This window comes from Herpailurus yagouaroundi, unplaced genomic scaffold (genome assembly GCF_014898765.1).
Source record: "Herpailurus yagouaroundi ecotype Mexico unplaced genomic scaffold, PumYag 180, whole genome shotgun sequence".
NCBI lineage: Eukaryota > Metazoa > Chordata > Mammalia > Carnivora > Felidae > Herpailurus > Herpailurus yagouaroundi.
The window spans coordinates 22,357,291-22,369,683 of NW_024412411.1; the positions used below are offsets into that span (position 1 = coordinate 22,357,291).

The 12,393-nt window shown below is 39.4% G+C and overlaps 1 protein-coding gene across 9 annotated transcripts in view; it reads right to left on the reverse strand.

Moving 5' to 3' along the window:
* Nucleotides 1-1,019: 1,019 nt before the first annotated feature.
* The window catches only part of MRE11 (MRE11 double strand break repair nuclease), a 78,583-nt gene continuing 67,209 nt past the window's right edge, over nt 1,020-12,393 (reverse strand). For all 9 annotated transcript variants that reach the window (XM_040489638.1, XM_040489636.1, XM_040489637.1 and 6 more), the window contains 2 exons: nt 5,619-5,700; nt 1,020-2,998 (listed from right to left, as the gene is read on the reverse strand). In XM_040489638.1, the coding sequence (XP_040345572.1) occupies nt 2,942-2,998; nt 5,619-5,700 (139 nt within the window). In that variant the 3' untranslated portion in view covers nt 1,020-2,941. The remainder of the gene's footprint in view (nt 2,999-5,618; nt 5,701-12,393) is intronic.

The window sequence follows — 12,393 nt, forward strand, 5'->3', positions numbered from 1 at the left end:
CCTTTTGTAACAACGTGGATGGAACTGGAGAGCGTTAAGTGAAATAAGTCATACAGAGAAAGACAGACACCATGTTTTCACTCTTATGTGGATCCTGAGAAACTTAACAGAAGACCATGGGGGAGGGGAAGGGAAAAAAAAGAGGGAGGGAGGCAAAACCATAAGAGACTCTTAAAAACTGAGAATAAACTGAGGGTTGATGGGGGGTGGGAGGGAGGGGAAAGTGGGTGATGGGCATTGAGGAGGCACCTGTTGGGATGAGCACTGGGTGTTTTATGGAAACCAATTTGACCATAAATTTCATAATAATAATAAAAAAGCTTCTCAATGACAGAAGTCAAAAGTCAGAGGGCAGGGGAGAGCCACTGGGTGGGGCTTCCAGGGCACGAGTGGTATTCTATTTCTTGACCTGCATAGAGATGTCATGAGTGCTGACTTTACAATTATTAAAACACATGACTTTCCTGTTCTTGTACCTTGTAATTTTAAAGGTTTATTTTGGGGAAAAAGAAAGGTTTCTATGTACCTGAATTAAGTCTTATGCCTAAATGCTTAAAATTCCTAAGCACCTGGCCAGTCATATATTTATAGAATTTCCTGGAATTACAATACATTCTTAGCCTTATAAATGCACTGCTGTATTTTTATGATAGGAACAAAACACCGAAAAGAGGTATATTCTTTGGTAAATGATGGAAGGCTCTTTCCCTCAGAATGTTTTCATCGCTGCTTTCTTGGCCTCCAAGAGGAAGTGGAGGTACTCTGCAATCATCTGGAATCACCTCTATACACCTACACTGACATGTCTGGAAACTTCCCACCAAACCCCTAGATTTTACTGCATCAACAGTAAGTATGAAGGGCATACTTAAACTATGCGACAATATCCAATCAGAAAGGATTTTCTTTCCTGTTTCCAGGACGTGACACGCACCGTTAACAAAATGATTCGGATTAAGTGAACAGGGTTTCACCTCTCACTGCCCTGGGATCCCTTTGCCTAGGAGCTAACCGCGTTACTCTTAGTACCTTTTTTTTTTTTTTTTATACCATGGAGCAATTTTCAGAAAAAGAGAGTCTTATTCTTTTTTCGTAGGACTTGGTCAGGATGCTTTTGTGACTGTCTCCTTCACTGTGCCCCTCGCCTGAGCACATCTTGGCGGCAGGTGAGAAGGGCCATTAGCAGACGCCCGCTGTGCAGGGGCGGCACTACGCTGTCCACACACCACCGCCAAACCAGCTTCCATTCTGCAGGGAAAGCAACTCTCACTCCTGGTTTCATTTCTGCTGGGAATATTAGAGATGTGGGCCCATGGACCTGAGAAGATTTCGCAGGACAACGCCTTCACTGATTAATACTACCTGCTAAACTAATCCTTACGCTCAAGCTAGGTACAGAAAATATCTATTTTTTAATATTTAAAACGGATTCACACTTTATCCCAATAGAAGGTTATATCCCAGGCCTAGGCCATTTCAAAGGGCTATAATATGGAGACAGCCACCAGGCAAATGTTCTTTTATAATTTGACACAGTCCAAGTGTGACCGTGCCAATAATCATGACTACTGCTCAGTCAAGTGTATAACTCTACAAATGAAGAAATGTGTGCTTGTTGTACTGCCCAGATCTACACATTCCCTAAGGAGTCTTTAAATATAGGTACCTCATAGACGATAGGAAGGAATACTCTAAGGGTGTTTTAACAGTCTTAAGACAGAGAACGGAATTACTGAACTTAAATCTGAAGAGGTCCAATTCTTATACCCCCACTGAACACAGTAAGGAAATACAAACTTGTCCACGGCCATACCACCCTGAATGTGCCTGATCCTGGAAGCTAAGCAGCGTCGGGCCTGGTTAGTACTTGGATGGGAGAAAATATGAACTTAACACAGGCTGCTTCACTAAGATTTCTGGAACTATGTCTGATGTTAAGATAAAATATTACTAATATGAAATTTTGGCACTGATATTCCACAGAGGTTGTATTTTAATATTTTAATCTAATATAATCATAATGACCAACTGACCACTCTATCTAAAAAACGTTCTTCAATTATCTTCTAAGAAAGATATAGTTAAGTATAAATCTTTCTTAACGCTTTTCCTCCTAGAAATAGGGAGACAGATATAGCACAGGAGAAAGAGAGAACCACGAATAATGGAGAATAGAGAAAATGACTATTGCTGAATGGGAACACAATTTTTTAAAATCTTTGCTACAAGTGAAATCAAAAACTTAGTAATTCAGAGATTGCTCTATTTTTTAATACAAATATATCTAATTATTCAAAGTATAAGATACATCTAACATTCAAAGTCTCAGTGGCTGACACGATCACAAACAATAGAAAAAGAACAACACTTAGTAACAAACAATGAGCTTAGGCACGGTTTTACAGATTGTTTTACCTTCAGGAAATCCAGAATCTTTAGAAATTATTAAAATTACAAGGAGGTTAAGTTTTATAAGCTCTTTTCCGCAACTTTGGTTACATGTAACTACATTAAAATACTGACAGTCTTTGATAATGAAGCAGAAACACAGAGTGACAGATTTCTGTTAATCCTTACTCAAGAATGGTATTTAAGCAAAGCCCTCATTCAGTTAGATGTACGCTAATATATGTAAAGAAAACATTCTGATCTTGTAGAGCATCCCCAGGTAATGTTAAGAACTAGATTAAAAAGTATGGAGAACCAGTGCCATTCTGGATGTCCTCAAATTGGGATGTTTCTCAATTAAAGGAGTCATGTTCATGAAATGATACGTCAAAACACAAATTCTTATACGTTAAGTTTCTCTGTTAAGTAAGTCTCTTTCAAATTCTTTAATTAACAGCAATACTTAAAAAAAAAATCTTCAACTGTAAACTGTTTGCTTGCAGTGTTTTGATTTTTCCTGAACCTTGAATGCTTCAAACTGCCATTAAATATATTATCTTCTGTTTCCTCTTAAAGAGCTGGTGTTCATAAAAGGATCATCGTCGTCATCCTGCAATGACACAAATGTTACATGAGTGGTTGTTCCATGCTTCACTGAGGCAAGACAGAAGTGCTTCTGGGTAAACACCACCACCAGTAAGGGCCATTTCCTCCTTTCACATGAGGAAGGCACTCAGTTTTATATTTCCCTTATAAATATGAACTTTTCCCTTCCCTAGTAGCTTGCTAAGAAGCACTCAAAATAATTGATCCTGATATGTGTGTGTGTGTGTGTGTGTGTGTGTATACACACCTATAATACATACCATACACATTTCTATTAACCGAAAAGGCAAAAAAGATGTGGGGAAGCCAAGAAAATTAATACTCTTCAAATTATTTCTATTTGGTTTTTGAATAGGTTTTTTTCCAATTACATATTATTACTGGTGTTACCTAATGTTCTGGAAACTCACCCCCCACCCCCAAATAATGAAGCCACATGGCCTAACTGAGAAATAGCTGTAATTCTTATCTCCCATTACCTATTTTATGCTAGAGATAGCTAGCTATTCTCAGACTGCTGTAAAAAAACATCTAGCAAATCAATCTTTTAAATGTCTTTTTGGGAAAAGAAGCAGTATGAAAGAGGTCCCTTGCTGGAACTAAGCTGCAGATTATAGGCATACTAAGAGCTGACAGGAATATCAGAAGAATTTAGTTAAAGAGTAGGAAAACCAAAACCTTCGAGAAGCCCAAAATATAAAATTTGATGAGGATAATTTGTTGAATTGCTTTAAGGCAGTAACTTTTATTTATTTTTATTTAAAAAGTTATTTAAAAACTTTTAAATATGCAGAAGAGAAAGCAAAATTGCATGTAAAATTTTAATTTATGTTTCTTTTAAGACACCGATAAAAAGGGGTAATTATTTGGTGTTAGGCTTTGTTGGTGGTATTAACACATTCAAATGTTAGCTAAGTTGGCTATCTGGTAAGAAATGGATGCCTTGAAAAATACAAACTCATTCACATTCTTTGATTTATTTTCTGCTATTATCAAAGGCAGAACTTATTAATAAACCAGAAGTAAATCCAAATTGGAGCATAATAATTAGTCAACAGTTTTTCTTTGCAGTTAACATGAACTATATACAAATCTTCAACTGTAACATATAACCACATGTCTATCTAGATGCTTGGGAATTAACAAATTAACGTTAACTGCTCACCCCCCTCCTGGAAAAAACATATTAGTTTTTTCCATAGGTAGATTGAGCTCACGGTGCCATTTTTCTCTGCAGCCTGAACTGTTGGTGAGTCTTCTCCTCAAGCTGGTTCAAAACCTCAGCTGGGATACAGGGACATGATAGCAACAGGGGAAGCTCAAAATGAAAGGTTTGAGTCACACGCCACAGCAGGGGTGGACCTGGAAGACACTGTGCTAAGTAAAATAAGCCAGTCTGAAAAAGACAAAGACTTATGACTCCATTCAGAGCAGGTATCTAAATCAGTCCAATTCACAGAAACAAAAAGAATAGTGGTTACCAGGGGCCGGGAGGAAGGGGAAATGAAGAGTTGTTCCACGGGTGAGGATTTTTAACTCCAAAAGAGGAAAAGACTCTGGAGATCCACTGCCTAACAAGTGAACATACTGAACACGAGGGCACTGCACACCGAACAATGGTTAAGATGGCAAGTTTTACGCCACGTGCTTTTGTCACAATTGAGAAACTTTTAAGTAAAAATAAACAAAAGAGGTTATAGACTTAAGAAAAATGCCTTAAAACAATTCAACAAAAACTAGCAAAGTCCTTTCAAATGGCCTCCATGGAGGAACGGGAAAGGCTAGACTTTATTTAATTCAAGGTAGCTGAACCAACAAACAAATAAAGCCAAGAGGCAAGTCCTGAGTCTGCCTTGTCCTATTCCTTCTTTGCTCCTTTTCTGGCCCAGTCTCGACTTGTCTTGACTTGGTTTCTTTCACATATCCTGCCATTAATATTTCAGTGCATATCTGAACACCTTTGTGAATGAAAATCACCACCACATACCATTTTATATAGGAAATGTGTAAAGCATACAGTGGGTACTTAACAAATATTTTATTAAAGTAACATTAAAAACTTCAAGAATATTATCATCACTTCTCCAAATATAAATGACAGATGCTGAAAACAACTATTCTGATCCACTAACAGGGCAAATTATCTTATTTCAAAAATTGGCAGGCCTTTTACGTCTGAGTATTTACACTTACAGGTACTCAACAGATGCTACTTACGGACTCTTAACATCTTAAGTGCAGTTCAAAGGAAGGTTATCAATGAAACTATTTGAAAAAATAATTTCCAGCAACTAGCTTAGCAATCCCTATTTACATTTTTAAAAAATGTAACCAAGTCAAGACAAGTCGAGTATGTATTTTATTTATTTTTGAGAGACAGAGAGAGAGAGAAGAGAGTGTCAGAGCAAGCGCGAGCAGGGAGGGGCGGGGGGGGCAGAGGATCTGAAGTGGGCTCTGTGTTGAAAGCACAGAGCCTGAAGCGGGGCTCAAACTCACAAACTGTGAGATCACGACCTGAGCCACAGTCAGACACTCAATCGACTGCCACCCAGGTGCCCCAGTCCTTATTTAAATTTTATGAATTGCTAAAAATTAATGAAGATTGAATAATATTACTTGATTACCTCATCTGATTCAAAATCAACCCCTTTAGCTATCTGGCTTTGGGACATGCGCTTGCTTGATGATGATGATGTGCTCGGACACCTGAGGAAGAAACATGGAAAAAAGGAAAATGAATCAGAATTCATCAGAAGTACCTTTTTAGCTAAATGTTTCATTCTAGTAACAGCCACGAATAAAATTAGGTAATACCTTCTCTTTAATGTACATTAGCAGCATAAAAACTTAATGGTGAGAAAAAGGACTCTGGGGCCAGGGTTTGAATTCCAGTTTTGTTGTTTACTAGCTATGTGGCTTTAGGCAAGTTACTTAGCCTCTCTGCCTCAATTTCCTCATCCATAAAATGAGGATAATAATTTTTAGAGATTAATTGTGTTACTATACTTACTCAGATCAGTGCCTGACATACATTAAACACTACACTGATACTTGCTTGTTAGTATAGGGCTCAGCATGTTACTAACATGCGTCTACTACCAACCCCCACTCCTAAAAATTGTGGCAACACTGAAATACTTTTTATTCAAATATCAGTTATGTCTCTTCAACAGGCTAAAACGATTTTAGGAAAGGCTCACTGCTTTCTAGGGTTGCGTCATTATATGATTTGTGTTCAATCCAAAGCAAATAGGAAATATAAACTGAGTGTCTGTTCTTTTCCAGGTACTCTGATAAGTCTTGGGAAATATCAGCGTACAAGATCAAGATTCCCATCCTTATGAAGCTTAACTTGTGCTAATTAATGAAATTTATATTCGTATGTCTTTTTATCCATAAGAATTCTGTCTTCTTAGATCACTAGCACATGCAGCCTATCCAGCCTGCCTGGTTTTCTACTGCCTGTGAGCTAAGAATGGTTTCACATTTTGATATGGGGTACATTTAGATGGTTATATAAATACCTACAGAATATCCTCAGTTTTGCCTCTTGGTCTGAAAAGCCTAAAATATTTATTATCGGGCTCTTTAAGAAAGTTTGCTGACTTCTCTCTTAAATGAAAGCAGCATTTGTCAATTCTTAGTTAATAATTTATTATTATGCTTTGGGATGTTATTACAGCAAAGGAAGTATGTCTGAAGGTCTTGTCTGGAAAACAGGTTGAGAATCAAGCGGTCTTGTGTCAGAAGGAAAGCGAAAAATCCACAGGTTGTTATGCATAAAAGTAAAGGACACGAGGATTTGTCAAGCAAACTTGAAGAACAACATGGTTTTAGAAGTACAGATGGAGGACATTTATCAAATGATCCATTTGGGGAGTGCCCATCTCTATCTATACTTGACCCAGGCAGGAACTACCTGATCAGTTGTTGACTTGCTTCTATCTGTGACAGGAAGCAGATCAAGAGCATAAAGTCATAGTGCCCAGGTGGCAAAGTCAGGTTAGAAAGTTCTTGTTGGGGGCCTGGAGAAAGGGGTGGGGTTTATGGAAACACCCACTGAGATGTGACTCTGCCTCTGATGTCTCCCCAATAACCAATGGAACCCAGAGACAAGCCAGTCATCTATGATGGATGGTGGCTCATCTTATCATAACAAGAATCCTAGTTCAGAGATCCCACAGACCTACAGATCTCATCTGTGAAGGATCCCCTATCCTTAGAAATCAGCAGAGGGGAGGGAAAGAAATAAAGGGAGGAGGGTGTATCAAATCGAGTGCCAGGAGTTGTGTAAGTTTTCTCCATTTTTGTTCAGCTAGCATTTGGGGCCATAAATTAGAGTTCCTCGTCTAGAGATGTTCAGCCAGTAAGTCAGTTGTAGCAGTGTTATAAACACAGGGCAACATGTTAAATTGGCCTTATATTGTGCCTGGTACATAAAAGGTGCCACAAAAACCCTAGTTCCCTGCCACTGCAACGTTCAATAGAATCCTCTCAACCTCTGCTCCTCCCCCTGGCCCAGTGGGGCTGGGTCTTCTTGTACTTGCTGCTTTAAAGGGAAGGTCGATCTTATCCGCCAGCTCTATCAAACCTGAAGAGCCCTCTTATTCTCAGTACAAGGACAGAGTTTGGAACGACTTTTTCCAGGGAAAAGCAGGCTTTCCATTGCCTATTTGGCAGAAAGGAATCTTACAACTGGAAGCTATTTCTGTTTTCAAGTTAACTGCAAGCATATTAGTGCTTTCACTGCTTACCCTTCTTCCTGTTATGCTTGTTTTCCCTAGCGTGTTACTTAATTTATTTAATAAGCACTTACAGGGCTGTTATTGTGTGCCAGGCACTGTAGTTAGTCCTTGATAAACGTGAACTCACTTAAGCTTCATAACCCTATGAAGTAAATATTAGTATATTCATTTTATAAATGAAGACACTCAGGCACAGAAAAGTAAAAACAAAACAAAACAAAACAAAAAAACTTGCACAAGGTCCATACCTAGGAAGCAGCAGAGCTTAACTGCTGTAAATTATAATCAGGGTAACCATACAAACCCTGCCATTAGTAATATAATTCTTCAAAACCAGCCTAAATCATGTCATTCAGTTGCTGTCATCAGAAATACCAATCTGCCATGGCTGATTTCAGATCTACTGCCAAAATGTTAATTTCTAAATTGCCTCTCATCACTTAAATGATTCTTGCTGCCTGCACAACGGTTTGAGAGGTTAATCTATTAAGTTCAGAAGTGACAACAGAGACAGTTCTGGAGCAGAATGTCTTGGCTGTGTGACTAGCTGGGTCATCTTAGGTAAGCCACTTAACCTATTGTGCCTCGCCTTCTTCAAAGGTACAATGGAGATAACAGAGTTTTTTGTTTTTTTTTTTTTTAATATTTACTTATTTTTTGAGTAAGAGCGAGCCCATGTGCAGGGTGAGGGGCAGAGAGAGGGAGAGACAGAATCCCAAGTAGGTTCTGTGCTGTCAGCACAGAGCCCGATGTGGGGATAGAACTCATGAGCCTTGAGATCATGAACTGGGTTGAAATCAAGAGATGGGTGCTTAACCGACTGGGCCACCCAGGCACCCCAGGATAATGTAGCTCTAACCATGAATACCTGGCATGGCTGTGAGCACCAAACAGGCTAATTCACATGTAAAGACTTGGAAGAGTGCCTGACCGAGCAATTCAGTTACTATTATTACCTCATAGATAAATAAGAAGTCAACATTTATTCTTCTGAAAAGTAGACCACCCAAAATGGCAACCACATCATGAGTTTTTAATACCCTGAAAATATATGTCAAACATACTGAAGTTGCATTTTCACCATCCAATAATGAAAAATAAAGACTTCATGCAAGCTAAACTTCTTTTTCCTCTCAACTACTGAGGCGCCACTGAAAAAAACCTGCAAAGGCTACACCTGTTTTTGTGTGTTTAATTCACAGATTTTGTCTTTTTTTTTTTTTTTTTCAACGTTTATTTATTTTTGGGACAGAGAGAGACAGAGCATGAACGGGGGAGGGTCAGAGAGAGAGGGAGACACAGAATCGGAAACAGGCTCCAGGCTCTGAGCCATCAGCCCAGAGCCTGACGCGGGGCTCGAACTCACGGACCGCGAGATCGTGACCTGGCTGAAGTCGGACGCTTAACCGACTGCGCCACCCAGGCGCCCCACAGATTTTGTCTTTAATTAAAGACAAGAATGACCGAACAAGTATGGATATTCTTTCAATAAATCTCCTTCTCCTTAAGCAAATTTGAGTTACGTTTCTATCGACTGGAACCAAAGGAGTCCTGATTGATACTGGACTCAAGTTGAAGACAGTAACTCAAGACTGAGAAATTCAAGTAAATCTTTCTATGAGCTAACTACCTCAATGACCCTCAACTACGGACTGCAAATATACAATCTAACCTGCGTCTGAGCCCATCACAGTATTGTGTACTCCTTCTACAAAGGCTGGCATTGGCCTTGGCAACTCTATACTCTCCTGGGTCTTTCTCAGGTCCTTCTTGTTGCCTTTTCTACTTTTCCTAAATTCGAAAGGTTGAAACCCAGGTACTGGAACACAAGCCCTCTTTGGTCTCTACCTTCTCTTTCGAGGTGATCAATCCATTCCAATGGCTTCATTAAGTATCAGTGTATCAGTTATATGCTGCTTAGAAGTAAATTTTGTGATCATCCTAACCTCTGATCTCAGCTCTGGACTCAGATGTCCAATTGCCTATAACCAACCCCCTTCAAGTCAATTTCGCAGGCATCTCAAACTTTCCATGTCTCAAGCTGAATTTTTGATTATCTGCCAATCATCCTTTACGAGAATCTGTTTCTCTTCTTTTATGCCTTTCTCAGTGTATGGCAGTAAGTGTTCAAATAGGAAACCTGGAAATCAACCCTGGTACGCCATTCTTCCCCACTCCAAATGCTCAATCCACCCCCAACTGCTGTCATGTCTACCTCACAACATAACCTGAAACCATCTATTCTCTCCCTTTCCCCTGCTACCACTCTGGCGCAAGTCTCCATCATCTCTCTTCCAGGGAGTCCAGGGACTCCCCGCAGCAGCACCGGCCTTTCAGGTCAGCCAGCTGGTGCCCTGCCTCCTGCACCACAGGGAGCCTTTAGAAATGTAAATCCCACGGAGCCACTACTCTCCCCAAATCCTTCCGTGTTCCCCCTGCATTTATAATAAAGTCCGAATTCCTTACCTTGCTCAACTGTTCCTGCTTCATGATATACTCCTGCCTCTCCTATTCTTATACCAACTCCCTTCTTTCCCATGTTTTAGTCTACAGTAAGCTTGTTTCTTCTTCAAGAGACTTCTACATGTGCCTTTCCCTGTGCTTTAGGCAAGGCCACGTCTCTTTCAGTGAGATTTCAGCCTAAACGTATCCTCCTCAGAGGCCTTTCCGGATCACCCTTTCAGAGCAGATGTCTGTGGCCTATGACATTACTGTTTACTGCTGCATCCTGTTAACTTTGTAGGGGCCAAGAGCAGGCCACACCAAGATGGGCCACTCTGGCATGAAGATTATTTTGAGTTAAGAAGCAATCAAACCCCAGCAGATTCAGGAAAAGCTCTTTACCTCTCCCTCAAATGCTTACAAAGAGTTTAGTAGAGGACCTGTTCCAGAAAGAAAGCTATCACCATAGATAATTACATTATGACATATATTAAGGTATGACAGGAGAAACCTAGCAAGGCCTGTTTGATCAAAGTCCTCTTTGTCCTACTGATTCTGAATGTCCCGGCAAACATTTATTTACTAAGCATTTACACTTTTATAATCTTCTTGTGAACTGCTTTCCTTCCCTTTGCCATCCCAGACCCCCATCCCCTTCTCCTTAGTTCAGAATGACATATATATCTGGAATTGCCATGTTTGTGTGGATTACCCCCATGTACAAAATTAAATTTGATTTTCTCCTGTTAATCTGTCTCACGTCAATTTGGTTCTCAGCCCAGCTAGAAAGACCTTCAACGGCAGAAGAAATTCTTTACGATTTCCTTTAAGCATTTCTACACATCTGTTGATCATTGGCCCAGATGTGACCTACCTTCTTTGTGAAGCCTTCAATGACCTATTCTAGGAAGACACTGTCACTTCCCTCAGATTTCAATGCACTGGAATAAAACATTCATCTTGTTGGATTATTAGTGCCTTATAATTAGTGTACTGCTAACGTGGAAATTCCTTGAAGGAAGGAAACATTTCTTTTGTATTTCTAGCCCCAGCTCCTAGCATACTGTTTAACCCTAGAAATAGGTGGATAGGGAACTATACCTACCAATGTTTCCAACACAGACCCGTAATTCACATAAAGCATATATTCTCGGTGGGGTCAACATCACACCCAAGGAATGAAAACTGGTCCCGGGAGATGGGGTGGGTGAAAAATACTGAGATACTACAATGGTTTTGACCCTTCCCAAACTCAATCCTACCCAGCAAAATTTCATTCTTTAGCATTTAATTTCTCTTGTTAGGGAGAAATTAAATTTAGGCTATTTTAATTAATTTAAGTCGAATTTAATTTTTATCCTTAGGTAACGAAAAAAGGTTGAGATCATGAAAAACAGTGTGAGAAACACGGAGGCAGAGTTTTTTCTCATTCTCCCCCTTAGTGCCACAGCTCCTGCTCAGGCCATCACTCTCAGCTGTCCTTTTCCACCTCTTTGCTCCAGATGATTCCTATCTTCAAAATCTCAGGTAGATTTTAGTCATTCTATAAAGCCTTTTCTTTTTTCATAGCCCACAATTCTTGCTCCGTTTTCTAAGGGCCTATAAGCACTCACACCTAGTCTGTATCATAAAATTTCGCACACGATTATGTACTGACTCATCATCCTTTAATGGACTGAAATGTGTTCATCTCTCTTTTCCACTATAATTTATGCTGCCTAAAGGCAATAACCATGCTAAAACATTTATTATGTCCCCCATCAGACCTAATTTAATGTTCACACAGAAAATTTGTGTTAAGAGAAGCTCTTGATTATTTTCTTAAGTAGAAATTTTCATTAACTGAGCTTAAGTTAAGCAGTGTTCACCTGAAACATGAACACAGAGAACATGGCAATAGTGAATTAAGTCAACCCTTACAGTAACAGCAAAAATGGCAAAAACCAAAAGGACAGGGAAAAGCACACAAGTGCTTCAAGGGCAGAAAAAGCCAACATGATCCTCTTTTCAGTGTTTATTTAGCACAGCACCCTGTGTAACTCAGTATATAAAAATGTGATAACAAAGAAGAGAAGCTGAAATCAACTATAAACAAATTACAAAATTATTTTCTGTTAATTAGAGAGAATACAGAACTCCATCGGGAAAATCTTTGGGTAACACAGACAAAAGGAAACAGATTACAGGGTAAGTTCCGTTGAAAATCACTTGT